The 21,199-nt window shown below is 31.2% G+C and overlaps 1 protein-coding gene across 1 annotated transcript in view; it reads left to right on the top strand.

Moving 5' to 3' along the window:
* The window catches only part of LOC143047534 (intraflagellar transport protein 88 homolog), a 38,123-nt gene extending 17,315 nt beyond the window's left edge, over positions 1 to 20,808 (top strand). The window contains exons 15-25 of the mRNA XM_076220591.1: positions 7,413 to 7,482; positions 8,143 to 8,259; positions 9,577 to 9,685; positions 9,938 to 9,976; positions 10,576 to 10,687; positions 11,388 to 11,503; positions 12,253 to 12,371; positions 13,906 to 14,012; positions 15,565 to 15,628; positions 17,104 to 17,226; positions 20,202 to 20,808. Of these exons, the coding sequence (XP_076076706.1) occupies positions 7,413 to 7,482; positions 8,143 to 8,259; positions 9,577 to 9,685; positions 9,938 to 9,976; positions 10,576 to 10,687; positions 11,388 to 11,503; positions 12,253 to 12,371; positions 13,906 to 14,012; positions 15,565 to 15,628; positions 17,104 to 17,226; positions 20,202 to 20,323 (1,098 nt within the window). The 3' untranslated portion in view covers positions 20,324 to 20,808. The remainder of the gene's footprint in view (positions 1 to 7,412; positions 7,483 to 8,142; positions 8,260 to 9,576; positions 9,686 to 9,937; positions 9,977 to 10,575; positions 10,688 to 11,387; positions 11,504 to 12,252; positions 12,372 to 13,905; positions 14,013 to 15,564; positions 15,629 to 17,103; positions 17,227 to 20,201) is intronic.
* Positions 20,809 to 21,199: the final 391 nt, after the last annotated feature.

The following is a 21,199-nucleotide window of genomic DNA, read 5'->3' as shown; positions in this document are numbered from 1 at the left end:
TGAAATCTTTTGACTGATTTAATGAAAAGTGTTTTGACTATCCGTAATTATTTTTCAACAGCATGATAAATTCAAGCATGTTTCTTTCAGTTGAACTTGCAAATGACTTAACACTCAATGGAATGAACACTGTTTTAAAAAAAGTAGATATTCCACTTAGAAAATAAATTCTGTATTTTCATTTATCTGGTATCATACTTGTTGTCAAGAAATTTCTACAAAACGAAGTGAGAATGAATTCATGAAAATAAAGCTTCTTTTTCAAATATACTTTGATTTCATTTATTTTCGTGGGTATCAATTTTAGTGGATTGAGGAAAACTTGCATGTTCGTGGATAATTGATTTCGTTGTTTTGCAAATCTCGGCATACTAAGCCAATAGAACATTTGTAATTCATCGATCATTTAAATTTGTGGTTGACCTGTATCCATGAAACCCAGGAAAAATTAGTATACAAGGAATAATAATGAGTCCACAGCACTTGATTTACAATTAAAAAAGTCTATACAATATAGTCCCGATCCGCCACTGATTATTTATAGATAATCATTGGTCATTTTAATGAGAATGATTTCCTCACTTCAGCTGGTATGGCGAAAGTGAGAAAGGCATTTGAGTTGAGATGATCAATGATATAATCTTTTTACTGTAAACCAACTTATTTTCGCAAGTGATTTATTTTGCGACTTTTTCGTGAGTAGAAAAAATCATGAATATAAATCGTCAGGAATATGTAAAACTTTGATTATTTCTTACTTAAATACATTATTTCTTACTTAAATACATCAATAAATTTGAGAGTAGCAAAATGAACCAGAAAGGGCTAAACGTGAAATAAAGTATCCGTGAAAACAAGTAGGTTTACAGTATCACTATTTTGACATTGATGTTTACATAAACAATGACATAAATGTGCCCTTAGTATCTTGTGATAAATTTTTTCATCTCTCTACTATGCTGAGAGAGAATGATATCAGTCGGTAAGATCAAAGGAAAACTTCGTAAAATAGTGATAAATATTTATATTATTTAACACAATTAGAGATGTTTTTTTATGTTGTCTCACTTACATGACAATAACCCTGACAGTGAAAAAAATAAATTCGTATTATTTTACACGACGAGAGTGGTTAATTTTTTTATGTTGTGTGACTTACATGATAATTGTGTTTTATACAGCGAGGAGAGGTATTGTACACATTAGTTTTGTTGTATATCTATACATGTTCTGTTTATTCCTTTAGCGGTCTGAAAATGCTATACATATCTTGCTTGAGTCTTCCCATACAATATTATGGATGGTTACATTTTATTTGACTCTTTTATTCAGCCATAGTTTGCTTAAGTTAAAATGAATTGGGCGCATGTCTGCATTATCTGTGCATATTAAAAGTTTTGGGAATGTTTTTATTTTTTGACATCGTAAATAGATGAATAGATATATCCTTTTTTTTTTACACGTATAAATTAACTGATTAAGTTTTACAATTTCATTTTTTTTTTCAAGATGTTAAGATATTTTTCTCACAAATTATCCAGAAGTCAATAAGAAATATTTAATTTGAAGTATGAACATAAAATTACACCCATCATGGATTTTACTTCTTTAGGAATCACATGTCATTTGATAACTTAGACCCTGTTCACACTAGCATTTTTTTTTATCGATCTAATTTGAATGGATCTAAATAAAACCAGTTAGCGTTCACATTATCTTTAATCATATCGATCTCTATCGGTCTAATATGAACCACTGCGTTCACACTACAATTAAAAACGCAATCGATCTAACCTTTTTGCCCGTAAAACTTTGAACACTGTGTATAAATAGAACTGATTTATCAAATTCATGTGCTGTTACACTGATACACACACTTGGGAAAAAAAATTGGATAAAGTTATTGTTTCTCTTGAATCACAATTTAAAATTTTGATACTGGTGTTATTGCAGTTTTCTTTAATTTTGAAAAAAATAACTGTAGCAACGAAGTTACAATACGACGCCGGAAATACTGCGGTTCCTGCAAAGAAAAAAAATCAACATAAGAAAAGAAGACACAGATTTCGCAAATCTATGCTATGGCGAAGACAACATGTTTACAGTTTGTTTTAAAGGTCTTTTAACAGAGAAATATGGGTTAAACAACGAACCTCTGAGATAGTTTTGTCGCTATACATGCGCATACGTTATTTTCGATTCAATCGTACTAGTTTAAACCGATCTCTGCGTTCACATCTAAAGTAAGATCGGTTTACTTTAGAGCGATTCAAACTAAACTACCTCTTTTGGTGTTTTAGTTTGGACCGATTGAAGATCGATTCAATGCGTTCACATTAGCCCTTAAACAGATCTAAAGTGAACCGGTCTAGTTTAAATCGATAAAAATGTCCTAGTGTGAACGGGGTCTTAGACAAAACATTTGAGTAAGGGGGAATTGAAAATCACTAAAAGGAATTTTTGAATTACATCCTGACTTATAGCCCGTTTTTTTTGTGCATAAGAATCACAATAGATATGCATGTAGTTGTATATGATAATATATCATTGAAAACAATACCTACATTCTAAAAGAGTGTTATTTAAATATTCCTTTAAGGTGGTACCTAATTCTTTAACTAAAATTAATTTGGCTAATTTAATTTTCTTAAAATTTTGACAAAGTATTTACTTTGGCCCTTTGACAAAAATATAAACATTTCAAAAATTTTGAACCAACTATTTTATCAGAAAAATTACACTGGTTATATAGCAGTCTGAAAAACACCAATTTTGATCATTGAGAAGCTTAATATTCCCTTTACAACACAACGTAATTAAAACGTTTAGCTGATTTTACAGAGTTATCTCCCTATAGTGTTAGGTACCACCTTAAACATTCCATTTAAAGTTTCAGTGTGAGGCCAACCTTAAAAATATGTTTGTTTGCAGTTTTCCGACTGTACCTTCAGACTGAAGGGTCGGTAGGTAGGAAAAATATTTTATTTTATCAGCCAAAATACAGTTTAAACAAGCAGTTACACTAAACCAAGTTTCTTGTGAAGAAAAAAAAACATTTTAAAACAACAAAGACTGGACATGCTGAAAACCAACATCAAATGAACAGGCATTTTCAGATAAAAAACTGTTTAACCAAAACTGAAACTTTAACATAGTGTCATTATCCAATTTATGACATAAAATATGGTATAATTATTAAATACTGGAACGTCATTGTCATTATGACTAGAACTGTTTTAAAGAAATATATTCAGACATGTATGCTTCTTGACTAGAATGTTTTCATGAGTAGAGTATTTTCATCAGAAAAATGTAGATATTAAAGATTTATAAGACAATGTATTAAAGAGTATTTTTAATAAAAAAAAAAATAACCATTGAATCTTCCTCAATTGAAAAAAAGGAAGTATTAAGACATTCGACTGTTTTCATATTTCTAACAATATTTAATTATATATGTGATAAGGTTATATTTTTGTCAGGCTTTAATGAAAACCAAAGAAATTTAAAGTTTGGGGTGAAATTCATAGCACCCCATTAAAAGTAAATGGTCTGTACTGAAATGTTTTTAATGCATAAAAAAAATTGGCAGAATAGCTCCTCAGGTCATGTTTTAATTGAATTCACACAGGCCACACAGTTTGGGTATATTTAATATTGTAAGAAAGAGAATAATTGCAATGAGTGGGGCAGCCCCCCTTATCCTAAAGGAGCATACTCATTGCAATCGAAGATAGATTTAATATAGAGAGAGTATATTTATTTTTCAAGCTAACCATTCATTTTCTCTACATCTTTGTGTAGTTAGGGTTGCTTCTTATTGATTTGGCATGATCTATATCCATTAACATTTCAAATGAGCCCTTCCTCTGTACAGGCGTGTTTACAGATATCCATGAAGATTTAAGTCACGGAGGAGTGGTTTCATCTTTGTCGTCTTCACAACGATTTGTAGAAAATATGCCATACTTCAAGCTGCGGTCGAATTACTTAACCACTGAAATTGGTTCCATAAAGTCAGGCTCCACAGATTCTGTACCCGATTTGTTTGAGACATAATGGTTATCGTGTCAGTTATGAATATCCGCTGCATCATCGTCAATGATATCATCACACATCATTACATGTGCCTGAATCTGTATAAACAGTTTACTAATAAACTTTTTTGTTTGTTATTTGTCTTAAAATTGACACGAGACGACAGCGTAAAGTACTCCTCCGTGACTTCATGGATACCTGTAAACAATTTCCATGTGCTTTATCATTAAGGGCATACGATACAGTTACAGGAAAGGTAATGACGTTGCTAACGTAAAATGTTATTTTCGCGACGTCAAACTATGACATATCGGGAAAAGATGCATTTTTCGACTGATTTTTATCATTCAAACTGATTTAATTTGAAAACGAGTGCATGGACCCCTATTTTTTAAAACAGCAATTTGTTTCATTTTGCAAGGAGATTATGTGACCCAAATTTTATAAAACTGTAAATAGCGCAATTTTTTTAATTTTGATAAACATGCAGCAAAAAATGACGTTTTTTCCTCTATTCATGAACATTTGATAAATATAGAGTTATTTCGGAATAAAAATTGCATAATTTTTAATGATACTTACAAAATACAGAAATTACCGATTATTTAACAAAAAACAATTTGTGCTTATCTTTTAAAACAAAAAAGTTATGTCTTTCTTTCGAAAAAGAAAATACGGACACAAATCTGAATTTTGAGCAAATATACAAAATTTCGACCTCATTTGACTCTAAAAGTAGCACATGAAGGTATATTTTTTATTACATATTTGATTTAATAAGGTAAAAAATAGCCTATATGCAAATTTTCATCAACTTGTAAATACAGGTTCAAAACTGTATCGTATGCCCTTAAATGGTCACATGAACGCTTGACGGGAAGCTAAGAAAAACCGAACTTGAAATGCGTAATTGACCCAGACTTTAAATCATTTCCGGAAAGGACCCAAAATTCCGGATCGCGTCAATAGAAGTATTAAAAAAAATTTCTTCAAATTTAAAGCAATAAAATTTTCACAGTCGGGAGGATTTTCAAGGGTCGGTCGGTAAACTGCAAACAAACAATATTTTAATTTAAGCCTGATATAGATTGAACACAGCAGTACTGAACCAGTATGTTCATTATTGTTATCTATAATACTAAAATTACGAGGTCCAATTTGTCAGCCGTCATCACGTAAAAACGATGAATCAAAGAATTCAACTTTATATATAACTAATATAGTACAATGGTGTTGATTAAAAATTACACCACTCTAGGCCCATTTGTTTTCCACGTAATTAATATTGCCAATAATTATGAAGTTCCGGATCGAGTCCGACACCGATACCAATAGTATATTCACCTGTTACCTATTACCTTATCTGTACGTTCCGCATCAGACAGGCGCACCACCAAACAGTGTATATAGAATTTTGCTGTATACTGTTGAGTAAAAAATATTCCTTTCCAGGCCCTTTTGTTTTCCAAATTATTAATATTACCAATAATTGATAGGTTCCAGGTCGACGGGTTCAAACAGAAAGATTTTGAAAGCAGAGAAAACTGTGCACCTTATACATGTTATAATCGGCATGACTTTATCAGATGACAATACCAATACTAAAATAAGGCATACGCATAGTTATATATCAGTCACGGACCCGCCATATCACGGGTGTGTTCTAGTTATTATAAAAATTCCACAAGTTCTTGAAGTACAAGATCTGATATTTATCCTATCATCAGTAGTCCTTACGTACATGAAAACACAAGACTAGACCATTAAAACTTAACAGAATGGTGACAGTGAAACCTTTAAGTATGGCGGAAAGCCCTTATTAAAAAACCCTGGTTTTGTTTTGATTAATTATAAGTATGACCTTCAGAGGCAATCTTTAATTCTAATTGGTAAATTTTACAAATTTGAAAATAAAAAAGTAACTAAATTTGTTTACCCTGTGAAAGGTTGATTGCCTCCAAATTTCAGGCAACTTTTATATGTTTGGTTAAGTAGTATTATGGTCATTAACAGTAAAGGCTTTTTTAAGTTTGGGCTGTCTAGTTGGATATTACCAGTACATTTCAATTTTGTTTTGTGATTTTTACCATCAGTTTTATTTTTCTGACTCTCTCCCATTATTCCTTTTTATATACTAGTTCCTGGAAAAGACCAGCATTTTCCCTGAAATCTTGTTTTTGTGTTAGCTAGTGTTTTTTTTAATGATTTTGACGTTGTTAGATAGCTTTCACTTTTTAATAAGTTCGGTGTTTATGTATATATGTAGAGCATTTTCAGTCACCTTAGGATGTTATTGAAATAAACAATTCTTGTTTATGGACATTTTAAGAACTTGGAATAAATTCAATTCCTTTTTGAATCCTTAATTAAAATATGAATATATAGGGATTAATACTTTATTTTTTACTTTTCCCCACTCTTTCATTTCTGCAGGAAAAATGATAAAAAGAATATTTTTTCTTGAGCTGATTTTTATTTCAGTAAAATTCGCTCATGATAAATGTTATAAAACATTGTAGAATAAAATATAAACTAAAGTATTTGTGATTTTTTGTTTTTGTTTATGTTTTCTTGTTAATTAAATTTTTTGTTTGTTTTTTTCCCACTTGTTTTTGTATTTTGGGGAATATTTTTTTTGTGTTAAAAATATCACACATAAAGTAAATATCTATGTAAGATACCACAATTTGTTTATCAGACAAGAATATTCAAGTGTGTGTACAATGCAAAACGCCTGCATACTTCTGGCACCAATATTACTATTTTCATATTTCTTGGCATGTTTTCACACCTTTTCTCATCTGACACGTTATAAATATGCATGTCAATATTCTTCACAATTTATACATTGATCAACTTTTTCTAGGGTGATTTCCTTCCCCTTCCTATCTAATTGATTTAGCTCTGAAAATTTTTCTCAACTATCGGTGGTATCTTTCATATACCATCCCTACAAAGGTAACTGGTTCTTTTCACACTACAAAAAATCAAATTGACACATAAAATTCCTAGAGCATTCTAATATACAAATTTATTGCAAACAGAAAAATTAACAATTACCAAAGAAAAGGTGGAAAGGTAGGGGGGGGTAAATTTAATGGGATCTTTCAATTTTTGCCGTGTTGCAAGACTTTTGTTTCTCAATGTATGCTTAAAAAAAATTTATGTTTTAAAAATTCAATTTCTTATGGGCAAACCCAACTGCAATATCCAGTGTACAGGAATACAATGTGCAAAAGTTTCTCTGTTAAATTTGAGCAATCTTTCTATCCCATGTCACAAAAACACCAATACAACCTAATTGTTGTTCCTCTTGTGATTTATTAGATATTTTAATGAAATTCATGCCTAAATGAATGTGATTTATTTTAAAGGAAAATGACATGGCTCAGGCAGACAAGTATGCTGAGGTTGCCATGCAGGCAGACAGATATAATCCTTCAGGTATATAACATACTGATAAAGAGGCTCATTTGATTGACACAATATGAACAAGAGTTACTCCCCCTTAGTTGCCATGTTGACATGCTAAAATTCTTTCATAAATCTGCCAAAGATTGCTAGAATTTAGAAATAAGTTTTTTCATTTGGCTTTCTTGATTCCTCACTACGATACAATAAAATTGTCAAAGGAAAATCATTCATTTACCACTAAATTGGCGGCCAAGGAATAAATTGGAAACTCAAATTATGTCATATTGAAACCTATCTATTCCATGACATTATTCAACCATAAATTGTACTAGTTATACGCTATGTCACTAATATTTAACAGAAAAGTTGTCATAATGATTCTGAATGTTTGGACAAGATTTTTTTTTTTTTAAATTTGAATGAGCTTTGGCATGCTACACGAAAAGAATAAATGCTGAAATTTATTTGTTGTGCAAAGGAAAAATTTTACCTTGAACATGTAAGTGGGAACAAATTGGTTCCATTGTTTTTTATTTGTAAACAAAGTTTGATTTAGGTAGATTTATAATACAGTTTTTTTACTAAATCTCGTATATAGAATTGGTTTATCATGCACACAAATTACTACATGTTTAAAAAACCAATTTTAAATGATGCATATTTATAATGAAAATTCTATTGTGTTTTCAGCTCTTGTAAACAAAGGGAATGTATTATATACAAAAGGAGATTTTGAGAAGGCAAGAGAGTTTTATAAGGAGGCTCTACAGAATGACTCTTCATGTGTGGAGGCTCAGTATAATTTAGGTAATATTGTAACCCAGTTTTAAAATTAAGATAGAAGTTCATAGGTGAAAAAAAGGATGTAGTGTTAAGCAAACTAGAAATAATTAATAGGTGGCATAAAGAATGTATACTGTGGATTCAATTATATTTGTGGTTATCATTTTTCGTGGAATGCGGTATACTTGCATTTTTACAGATATTTGATTTCGTGGTTTTGCCAATCACTGCATACCAATTTTAGATCTATAGAAAAAGTGTAAACTGTTGAACATTTAAGGAATGACTGTAATATTTTTTCTGTCTATTAAGAAATAACATAAAAAAATTGGTGCACACTGAATAACGCGCGTAGCGGGTTATTTAACAGTGTACACCACATTTTTTATGTTATTTCGAATAGACAGAAAAAATATTACAGTCATTTCTTATAATTTAATTCTAAATTCCATTTTAAACCGTAGAAAACCATGAAAAAACATTGATGACGTCACGGTCACATGACTAAATTATGTCTATGGGCTCATAACAAAATAACGTCAGCCAATCAGAAGACGCGTTACATCCAAAATTAAATTATTTAAATTTGTGGTTCACCTTAACCCATGAAAATTAGTATCAAACAAATAATTTTGAATCCACAGTATGCTCTGCTTTACTACTTTTGAAAAACATTAACGAAAAGAAGCTGCTTGAAATATAAAAAAGGAAAAAAAGATTGCAAAGGGAACAATGAATAACCATAAATCAAAAAAATTATCATGGACAAAAGAAAAGAAAAAATAAAGAGACTCAGAATATCAAAACTCTATAAAACTAAAGAAACAAAACTTATTATGTCGCAATATAAAGTGCACATCTTCTAACGCCACAGGAAAAAAGACTTTTTGTCTCTGGTTGAAAATTTCAAATGAAACACCTTCATAAGTCGGGAACACCAAAACTGAACAAACAACTACATGCACTAATAATGTTTTATGGTATGCAGTTGTTTAATAAGAAAAGAAAATTTTGTAATGAAGCATTGTATTTTAATATTTATCAGTAAATAAAAGACTTTGACATAAAAAAAAAATGAATATTGATATGGATTAGGTAAATTATTGGAGTATTTGAAAATAAATATAGCACTCTCTAAAAAGTAAAGATCAAACATAGTGGAATGTTTTCAAAAGAAAAACTGCCAAATTAAGTTGCTCTCATTCTTTTTGATTTTAGTACTCATTACTCAGAACCCCTTCCTGACAATTTTGAAGTTGAGGTAAAGGACAGCAGATTATACATGCCTGTTTACAGTATTATGTTTGATCAGTGTTATATGTTTTGATATCTATGTTTCAGGACTGACCAATAAGAACCTGAAACGTTTAGAGGATGCCTTAGACTGTTTCTACAAGCTTCACGCTATACTGAGAAACAGTCCACAAGTTATGTACCAGATCGCTGATATGTATCTTTTTGTTTTTAAAATTATAGTTTATTGGTATTTGGCTGAAACATGTTGCTTTGCAATTTAAAGAGTCAGTACTATTTTTTTTACCAGTGTTTCTAAACCTGTAGACTTTTTCACATGTTGGGGAAACTAAAACATCAAAAAGAGTTGTTTGATACTTCAGGCACCAAAGGTGCTTATGTCTATCATAAAAATATTAAAGATTTTTACTTTGATGGTTGAAATAATTTTTCCTTAACTGAGTTAAAGACATGATCAATTAGAAGACACAGCACAAGCAACAGAGTGGTATGTATATTATAGTTATGTAGGGATGATTTATAAGAGCTATCAGTACCATACTATATCTCAATATAAAGATAAGAAGGTGAGGTATGATTGCCAATGAGATCAAATGAGGTAGAAGCCTTCGACAATGAACAAAATATGGTGTGTTGTAAGTTTTCCTCCTGCAACAAAATCTCAATTTTCTTAAGGCTGCCACTATAATGTTTTTTGGTGTCTTTATATAGATATTAAAATATGTAGTATGAGTGCCAATGAGACAACTCTCCATCCAAATTACAATTGTAAAAGTAAACTATCATAGGTCAAAGTACAGTCTTTGACCAGGAGCCTTGGCTCACACTGAACAGCAAGCTATAAAGGGCCCCAAAAATGACTAGCGTAAAACCATTCAAACAGGTAAACCAACAGTTTAATCTATATAAAAAAGTGAGAAACGAGAAGCACTTATGAACCACATCAACAAATGACAACTTTAGTTTATCAAGAACTTTAAATATACCATAGAAAAAATATTCTAAAAACTACATTTTGAAGATACGCATAAAATGGCATTTATAAAAGTTAAGACAGATAATAAAATGTTTGATTTTCTTTGTCAGGTTTATGCAGTTGATAGGTGTTGCACCAACAGATACATCAGTACTGGCTAGGACAGGGGAGATATATGACAATGAAGGAGACAAGTCACAAGCATTCCAATACTACTATGATGTAGGTATATTAACAAGCTGGAATAATTAGGACTAAAGAGATATAATTCACTATTTCAGAATCTAATGCATTCTATGTAATATTTTCAAAAGCATACATTAAAACGATGTGATTGGGTTAAAACGTTCTAAACAATGGAAATCCATTCAATGACCTAATGGGCTTTGCTCATTGTTGAAGGCCGTACGATGACCTATAGTTGTTAATGTCTGTGTCATTTTGGTCTTTTGTGGATAGTTGTCTCATTGGCAATCATACCACATCTTCTTTTTTATAATGTTATTTTCATTTTGGTGTACGAATAATGAGATGACTCATAGTCCTTTAGATTCTGAAAAGCCGAATTCAGTATCTGTTTCAGTTTTTTTATTGGGAATTTTAGATTTCACCTTGAAAAAACAATCAGTTAATGAATTATTGATTATTCTGGTTGTACCAAAATTAAAACTCACAGTGAACAATGGCAATTTTATTAATTTAGTTGGGCAGTTTAATTTGCAAAAATTTAAATGGCCAGGTAAACAGCAACTGATCATGGGGAAAGGTTTTATTTCAATGCTAAACATCTATAAAAATGTTTTTATACAGTTTGAATTAATAACTAATGGCACCAAAGTTAAGATGAATGTTTGAAATTTTAAGTTTGAGCTATGTTTCCAAATGTTAAAAAATGTAAACGCTTTTGTTATTTTATTTTCAGTCTTACAGATATTTCCCATCCAACATTCCTGTTATAGAATGGTTAGGAGCCTACTACATCGATTCTCAATTTTGTGAGAAGGCTATCCACTATTTTGAGAGAGCTGCTATTGTTCAGTAAGTTTTTATATATTTAAGAATTTGTTGTGTTATGAAATAATTTCTAAAGCAAACTAGATAGTACTAAATTTTAGCATTTGATTATAGCATAAAAAGACCTGAAAAGAAAAGACTGAACACTTTCAAAATTATTCTGGCCTAGAAGTTGTTCAGACCTTTTTATTGCCCAAACAAATGGCCTCACTACAAAGTTGTCGGCCATATAGTTATACTCCTTTCCTTTATTCCATCATTCCCTCATTCCATCATTCCGCAACAATTCATTTTACAGAATTTTTTTATTAACGCCTTCAGATATTAGGTATGTGAGTTAACTATGCTAATTTTGGGCTTGGAAGTTAGATAAATTGTTAAAAATCATAGTTATACAGACTTTTTTTCTAAACGCCTTCAGATATTGGGCTGATTTTTGGTATGTGAGTTTACCATGATGAGTAACAAATCAAGTTTAAGTTTTGTTTAGCTCCGCTAATTTTTGCCGAAGTTACGGTCTTTGGACTTCGATAAATTGTTGAAAATCTGTTCTACAGACTTTTTTTTCTTTATGCCTTCATATTTTGTGCTGAATTTTGATATGTGAGACTACCATCATGTTTGTGTCGAAATGTGTTGTTGAAATTGCAGATTTTTCAACTTTTTGAGACGGGGCCATTCTTGTCGTTCCGACACATCTAGTTTCCCTGTATTATATTCTGTGTGCTTAAAAATGATTTCCATTCAGTAACATATAGTGTTAACTATTTCAGACCTAACCAAGTCAAATGGCAGTTGATGATAGCAAGCTGTCACAGACGAAGTGGAAATTATCAACAAGCATTGGAAACTTACAAACATATACACAGGAAGTTCCCTGAAAATGTAGAATGTAAGCTTTTTTATAATGTTAGACCCTGTTCATACTAGCATTTTTTTAATCAATCTAAATGAAACCAGTTAGCCTTCATATCACCTTTAATCATAACGATCTCTATTTGCCTAATCTGAATCCCACTACAAGTAAAATTGCAATCAATCTGACCTAATTACCTGGGAAATTGTAAACATTAATAAATAGAAATATTTAATCAAATTAATGTGTTAATACACACTCTTGCCAAAAAATAATGGAAAAGTTATTGTTTCACTTAAATATACAAGTTCGAATGTTGATACTTGTGTAAACTTGTTACCATTATTATACATTCACAAAAATTATTTTTGATTCAATTGTGCCAAGTAAGATCAATCTTTGGGTTTGCATTTAATGTTAGTTCTGGTCACTTTAGATAGATCTAAACTAATCTACCTTTTTTAGTGTTTTGATTTAGACAGATTGAAGATCGGCTCAAAGTGTTCATATTGTACTTAAATTGATCTGAGTGAACCGATCCAGTTTAAATCAATCTAAATGTCCAAGTGCAAACTTACAACAATTTTTATGCTATTTAACATTATCAGTTGGAATAATGGGAGGCAATCAGATCAAATACAATATCTATTTTCTAAGGAGCGATATTCATGCAATAACTTTTTTATTGTTAAGAAAATATTAAAAAAAAAAATCTAAATATAATTGTGTTTTTTAAGACGTCACTCGTTTAGGCTTTATTTGTGCGACTACAATATGATATACTGTAAACCAACTTAATTTCGTAAGTGATTAATTTTCGCGACTTTCTTAGTAGAAAAATAATGCGAAATTAAATCGTCGCGAATATGTATAACTTGGATCTCTCCTTATTAAACTACATCAAGTTAATTAGAAAATCGTGAAGTAGACTAGCTGGAGATAAACACGAAATAAAGTATCCGCGAAAATAGGTTGGTTTACAATATGTGATTGCGCTTTAACTTTTGGTTACTTTCTGTTTTAAATACTGTAGATTCATTTATTTTCGTGGATTTCATTTTTATGCCCCACCTACGATAGTAGAGGGGCATTATGTTTTCTGGTCTGTGCGTCCGTCCGTCCGTCCGTCCGTCCGTAGTTCGTCCGCCCGTCTGTCCGTCTGTCCCGCTTCAGGTTAAAGTTTTTGGTCAAGGTAGTTTTTGATGAAGTTTAAGTCCAATCGACTTCAAACTTAGTACACATGTCCCCTATGATATGATCTTTCTAATTTTAATGCCAAATTAGAGTTTTTACCCCAATTTCACGGTCCACTGAACATGGAAAATGATAGTGCGAGTGGGGCATTCGTGTACTGAGGACACATTCTTGTTTGTGGATAATTGATTTCATGGTTTAACCAACATCTGCATACAAGCCTTTAGGACAAAAATAATTTATAGAACACATAAATTTGTGGTTCTCCTGTACCCTCAAAACCCTTGAAAATAGGTATCCAATAAAAAATAATCCACAGTATGTTGTTGTCATATATATTAAGTAATTGATGAGCAATATTTTATTTAATTTGTAGGTTTGAAATTTTTGGTGAGGATTTGTTCAGATCTTGGTTTAAAAGAGGCTCAGGAGTATGCCACAAAGTTAAAGAAAGCTGAGAAAGCTAAAGAACTGAAGGACCAGGTAAATGATAAGATATCATATTGGAAAAGATAGATTGTCCATCTGTACGTCCGTCCGTACATCCCGAAACTGATTTTTATGCCCCACCTACGATAGTAGAGGGGCATTATGTTTTCTGGTCTGTGCGTCCGTTCGTTCGTCCGTTCGTTCGTCCGTTCGTCCGTCTGTCCTGCTTCAGGTTAAAGTTTTTGGTCGAGGTAGTTTTTGATGAAGTTGAAGTCCAATCGACTTCAAACTTGGTACACATGTTCCCTATGATATGATCTTTCTAATTTTAATGCCAAATTAGAGATTTTACCCCAATTTCACGGTCCACTGAACATAGAAAATGATAGTGCGAGTGGGGCATTCGTGTACTGAGGACACATTCTTGTTGTTCTCTAACTTTAGTTTGCCTCATCACAATTTTATGGAGCTTGTGCACAATGCTTATTAACACAAATAATATCCAGTTTGAATTTGGGTGGCATCACTTTTACATCACTTTACAAGTGGAAAAATTGCTGCATTTTTTGTTTCTGTTCTCTAACCTAAGTTTCCCTCAACCAAATTATGTGAATCTTATACACAATGCTTATTTATATCTCAAAACTCAACATCAAGTATGAATTTTGATAGAATCATAAATTTTACCCGTGATGAGTTATGTCCCTTTATAAGGTTAAATGATTATGCAAGCTGAGGCATCAACTGTGTTCCATGAACACTTTCCCCATTTATTGTATCTTTTGTTTTTCATGTTGTTTGACCACAACCTTTTATAGATTACTACCTATGGTATTAGTTTAGCTCAGTGTTATATATCATTTTATTCTGGTATCACCTAATTTGAACAAAGGTATACAGAAAAACATATTAATTTACATTACATTGCATTGTACATTTGTATTAGAAGCAAAAAGATGAGTTATATTTCAACAGTAGGATCAGGAGTAGTACAGCTGACAGGTTAACATCAAAGAGAATTCAGTTTGTCATTTATAATTCTAATAAAGTGTTAAAGGCTTTATTCTGCAGTTATATTAGCTTCCGTTGAGTTTGTCATTTATAATTCTAATAAAGTGTTAAAAGCTTTATTCTGCAGTTATATTAGCTTCTGTTGAGTTTGTCATTTATATTTCTAATAAAGTGTTAAAGGCTTTATTCTGCAGTTATATTAGCTTCCGTTGAGTTTGTCATTTATAATTCTAATAAAATGTTAAAGGCTTTAATTTGCAGTTATATTAGCTTCCGTTGAGTTTGTCATTTATATTTCTAATAAAGTGTTAAAGGCTTTATTCTGGAGTTATATTAGCTTCCGTTGAGTTTGTCATTTATAATTCTAAGTGTTAAAGGCTTTATTCTGGAGTTATATAAGCTTCCTCATCTTAGTCTCTTAGCCTATTCGATCTGCTTATTTTTATATTGTGTGCAGTACCGTTGATTGAAAAATGAAAGTCTGTCAATTCATTCAAATTTTTGGTACCAAATCTGCATATCCTTTGAACTTAATTAACAAAGATGGATTTTTTTTTATGTATAAAAATTCATGAGATTGACTTGTATTTTTCAGCGTGCAAGTAGTGGGACAAGAAGAGGTAGTGGTCGAGCCAAACGTGAAGGCAGTGCTGGAAGTGGTATGTGTTATTTCATAAGATTAATAAAATATTGTAAAAGTATCATCATTTGTTAAGTTACCTAGTTCATGGACTTCAAATAGATATAAGAAGATGTGGTACGAGTCCTAATGAGACAAATCTTCATCCAAGTTTATTTGTATTACAAAATGTAATTACCAATTAAAAGAAATAATTGGGCACCTCCATCATAGATAATTGAGCCAAATAGTTTTCACTTTTTCACTGTTTTTATTAGGTCAAAATTTCTTTGATTATTGGTTGGACGGAATCTGGGTTAATTTGATTTTAATAATGATTTTTACAATCATATAAACTTAAGATTCCAGTCCAACCAATAACTAAAGAAATTGTTCAATTACAAGGTATTTTAGGGGAGGGGGGGTAGAAAGCTATTTCACACAAAAACAAATATTTTCTTACAGTTTTCTGATAATTTTCAATATTTAGCAGCCTATAAAGAATTATTTTAAATTTCATCATTATCACAAAATCATGTGTAATTTTTAAATCAAAGCTAACTATTAAATTCTTATAACAACTTTTATGTTTGCAAATGCTTAAGTATTCCTCTTATTAGAATGAAAATTTACAGTCATTTATCAACATAATATCATTTAATAGATTTACATAGCATAATTTCACAAGAATGTTTTTAAGATTAATAGTTTTTCCTTTAATATGATTTTCAAATTACAACACATGAGCCACGTCAGATAGAAATCGACCTTATGCAAATCTACACAATACATGGTTAACCTATTTGGTTTTGAAAATAAGTTCAACAGAAAGTCTAGGGCTTTGTGCTATAGTTGAGTTATTTATCGAATGCTTAAAATCAGACCAAACTTCATCCTTTATTTTATTGTATTTCGTATATGAATGTTCCAAAATCAACCAGTCTTATGCATTTAATACATATCTACATACACTTGCATAAGGTCGGTTTCTATCACATATAAGAGACCTTGACTGATTCTCTACTTGCATTCTGAAAAGACATAGAGCAGACGTCAGAGTAAAATAGCATAACTCTTTATTTGATTTGAATTGTTTCTTTTTAATTGAAATGACTGTAATACGTTTTCTGACTATAAAGAAATAACATCAAAAATGTGGTGTACACTGAATTACAAGCGTAGTATTTGTGTTATTTTAAAGTGTGCACCACATTTTTTATGTCATTTCTAATAGGCAGAAAACCTATTCATGCTATCGCACACATTCCTTATAATTTAATTCTAAATTCCATTTTAAGCCGGAGTAAATCATGAAAAACTGTTGATGACGTCACAGTCACATGACTAATTTATGTCTAAAGAGCTGATAGACAAAACAACGTCAGCCAATCAGAAGATGTGTAACATATTAATAATTTAATTTTGGATGTAAAGCGTCTTCTGATTGGCTGAGGTTGTTTTGTTTATCAGCTCATAGACATAATTTAGAATTTTGTTAATTTTTTTCTATTACAGATCGTGAAACAAGTGCAGGAGGGTCAAGGAAACCTAGCTCTAAAGGTCGAAGGTCAGGTGGAAATCGACTAGATTTAGATGATGATGGTAAACCATATCAAGTGAGCAACAAACAGGAAATTGGTATGATACTATTTACTGCTATCTATACTTGTGCTTAAAAATACGCTGATTTAGTATGCTTCATGAACAAATAATCTATTCCATGTTATAAAATTGGTAGAATTCATACATTGTTCATGCAAGACCAAGTATTAATATACCTTGGAATAAAAGTTTGCTTTAGTAGTATATATGGAAATCAAGGGTCTGGAAAAGTTGTCTTTATGGTCTTTGTCCAATTCACTTTTAACTTTGTTAAGCAATGGATAGTGAAAAGCAAATTTTAACAAAGCCGATTTTTATGCCACATTTATGGGCATTATGTTTTCTGGTCTGCATGGGTCTGTGCGTCCGTCCATTTGTCAGTCTGTCCCGCTTCAGGTTAAAGTTTTTTGGTGGAGGTAGTTTTTGATGAAGTTGAAGTCCAATCGTCTTGAAACTTAGTACACATGTTCCTTATGATATGATCTTTCTAATTTTAATGCCAAATTTAAGATTTTTCTCCATTTTCACGGTCCACTGAACATTGATTATGATAGTGAGGACGGGGCATCCATGTACTGGGGACACATTCTTGTTTATTTTGTTTTAGAATGCCCTTTTAAAATTTCCACACTGTTCCTGATGTTTAATGTAGAGTCAACATTCCAGTCATTTCAGTTTTCCTGTGCTATCTACTTTTGAAATTTTAAAATTTTGGCCCGGTATAGCTTCAAACGTGTGATAGAGGTATACCATTCAGTTTTAGTTTACATATATTATATACATAGTATTTCCTCTGTTCCTAGTGGGAATATTTCATATTGCTATCAAGATGTAAAAGGCATATAAAAATACTGTGGATTCATTTTTTTTTTCGTGGGTACCAATTTTCGTGGTTTTAGAAGAATTTGCATATTCGTGGATATTTAATTTCGTGGTTTTGGCAAGGTCTGTATACATTCCTTCAGAAAAATGGCAATTTGTTGAATATTTGAATTCGTGGTTACCATAAATCCACAAAATCCACAAAAATTGGTATCCAACGAAATTAATGAATCTACAGTATAAGAAATGTTTATCATATGTGCTTTAGAATATCTGTTTAGGCTGCTTAGGGCTGTTCCAGAATTAAATTCATGAGGGAATTGGAGGCACTTTTAAAGCCCTGACCATCCATAAGGCAAAAACTTTCATTTCTTAATTGTAGCAAAATTCAAAGGAAAATTAAATTCATTTGAGTGCCTCTCATCCCTCCATTTCGAACAGTCCTTACCCATATTATCAATGTCATAGTACTTGTATTTATTGTCTCATCTGTTTAGAGAAATGACTGTCTTCCTATTTTGTGTAAAGATACTAAATTGTATATCATTTTCAAGAATTTGCATGCATGTATATTCATTCATACATTGAAGAAAGAAAGAACATAAGTTACTTACTGCAAATTCAGAAAATATTGCATGCATTTATTATTGCAATTTTGTCATTTTACCCAAAAATGTGATTTTAATTTTTGCTTTATTCTGAAAAATCCTGTTTGATTCATATACAAAATTTCAAAATACGAGTTAATATTTCGATTATAACCCTGTCACATTTTTCGCAATAATTTCTGAATTTACAGTACTTAAACAGTTGGGACTTTGCATATACATATTGCATGCTGATAAATTTGTGTTTTTTTGCATGCATCTTATAGGACAATCAGGTTCGTATACACAAATTTGTATACTGTGTTTCTATATATACCATGCTTTACTATATATTCTTACTGTGTCTGATGTCAATTTTTTTGGCCAAGAACAAACTTTCTAAACAAACACCAACAAGGAATGCCCAAACAACTATAAAAAAATATATATATTTTTACGCATTAACAAACCCACAAAATCAACAGGTTATCAAAGCTTGATATATCTATTTTGAATAACAAAGTAGGGTTTGCATAATTAAAATGCTTGGATATAGGAAAATAAAAAACCTTTTGATGTGGTATAAGACCATGAAATCTGTAATAACTGAAGGCTTAAACGGCCTGGGGAGAACACTAGACTATACGTAAGTTAATGGTAAAAGGGAGATTTTATCAATTTCTTCCTATTATATACATTTCAATTTATTTATTGTGTGTCACTACTAGCTTCTTCTTTGTCACAATATTTTACTATGTGTGTACTGTCCTCTGATAATCATATTGTCCAGTTTCTGGGTGTTAGCTGTAACAACTTTGCAGAATTGCTTTATAAGGTTTGATGGTGATTGGGTCAGTTTACAGATTCAACTGTGCTTGCTTTCAAGCCTTCCTTATGATGGCAACAGGTCTTCTGCAAACTCAAAGCAAAATTCTGATATATTAAAATTTTTTCAGAGATAAAGATACTGCTGATTCATCATTCTTGTTTACTAATTGGATAACAGTTTTGTTGTGGTTATTTGTATCCACAAAATTAATATAAATGTAAAACAAAGTATTTTTTAACATTCTAAAGGCTTGTATGCAGACTATCGCAAAATTAAATATTCATGTAATAATTATTTTTCCCTAATCCACAAAAGGTGGTACCCTGTAATAAAAAAATCTAGATTTGATAACTTTACCACTGCATCATAAGTACCAGGGGCGGATCCAGCCATTTTAAAAGGGGGAGGGGGTTCCCAACCCAGGATAAAGGGGGGAATCCAACTATATGTTCACATTCAAATGTATTGATTGGCCGGAAAAAAGGGGGGTTCCAACCCCCGGAACAACCCCTCTGGATCCGCCACTGAGTACTGGTATCATTTATAAAGATCATATTAAAGTTTCCCTGAAATCCAAATTTAGTCTCTTTAATTCTTCTATCAAAGATGGAGTTTTTCTGGTAGGACTGTAATGCTCTGTACATTTATGCTGTATAGATATAGTTTTCTAAGACGGATGTATATCAATAGTGACATAAGTGTGTGTTTTCGAAAAAAGAATCGAGAAATGTTGTTTTGATAGATATAAAAAAGTATGATTTTCTCTTCTACAGATTCTACATATTCTGATCCATTAGGACCACAGATGGAAAGACCAAAAACAGCAGCAAATAAGCGTAATGACCATGATGAACTGTTTGATGAAGACGTGGGAGATGATCTTCTACCAGAATAGACAATATAATAATAGAACTGAATGGACTAAATGATACATGTAGTTCACAGATATATTTATTTATTTATTTATTCCGTCCATTGTTCATGTGTATTTTTGTAGAATTTTACATTTGATTTTTAAATCTTTACCAATAACTTTAATATCTTATATAATTTAAAATCATATTGAGCAATATTTTCAGATAGTCATTATCTATATAATTACCTTAAAGTGGACAAGACAGTGAGTGACATTATTTTTCATATTGAAAAAATAATTATTCCCTTTGAACAGTTAAATAGTTATCTCCCTTTGAACAGTTAATTTGAACAGTTTAATAGTTATCTCCCTTTGAACAGTTTAATAGTTATCTCCCTTTGAACAGTTTAATAGTTATCTCCCTTTGATTTAAAATAAGAGCAATTAATTGAAAGAAATATGTGTTTCACTTTACATTGATGTGTATTGTGTTTGTTAAAGAATAAAGGAATGCTAGCTTGTTACAGGATTGTGTTTATTTCCAAACCGTTCTGTTTTGATATTTTAATATTTGAAACAATGGTTAGTTATGAAAGATGCTATTTGGATGGAAAAATCTTTGTCATGGGTTATATTGTTAAGTAGTAGTCCAAATAAGAATCATGTAGAATTAGAATATTGTGATTAACTTCATGAAGGGCTAGAAATGTTTATTTTTGTCAATCAGTTGCCATAAGATCTTTTCTAATAGATATAAGACGATGTGGTTTGAGTGCCAAGTTATAATTTGTAAAAGTAAACCATAATATAGTCTTCAACAAGAAACCTTGGCTAACACCAGACAGCAAGCTATGAAGGGCCCTAAAAATGACTAGTGTAAAACCACTCAAACAGAAAAACCAAAGGTCTAATCTA

This window comes from Mytilus galloprovincialis, chromosome 10, assembly GCF_965363235.1.
Source record: "Mytilus galloprovincialis chromosome 10, xbMytGall1.hap1.1, whole genome shotgun sequence".
NCBI lineage: Eukaryota > Metazoa > Mollusca > Bivalvia > Mytilida > Mytilidae > Mytilus > Mytilus galloprovincialis.
This window is presented reverse-complemented; position numbering and strand designations above follow the sequence as displayed.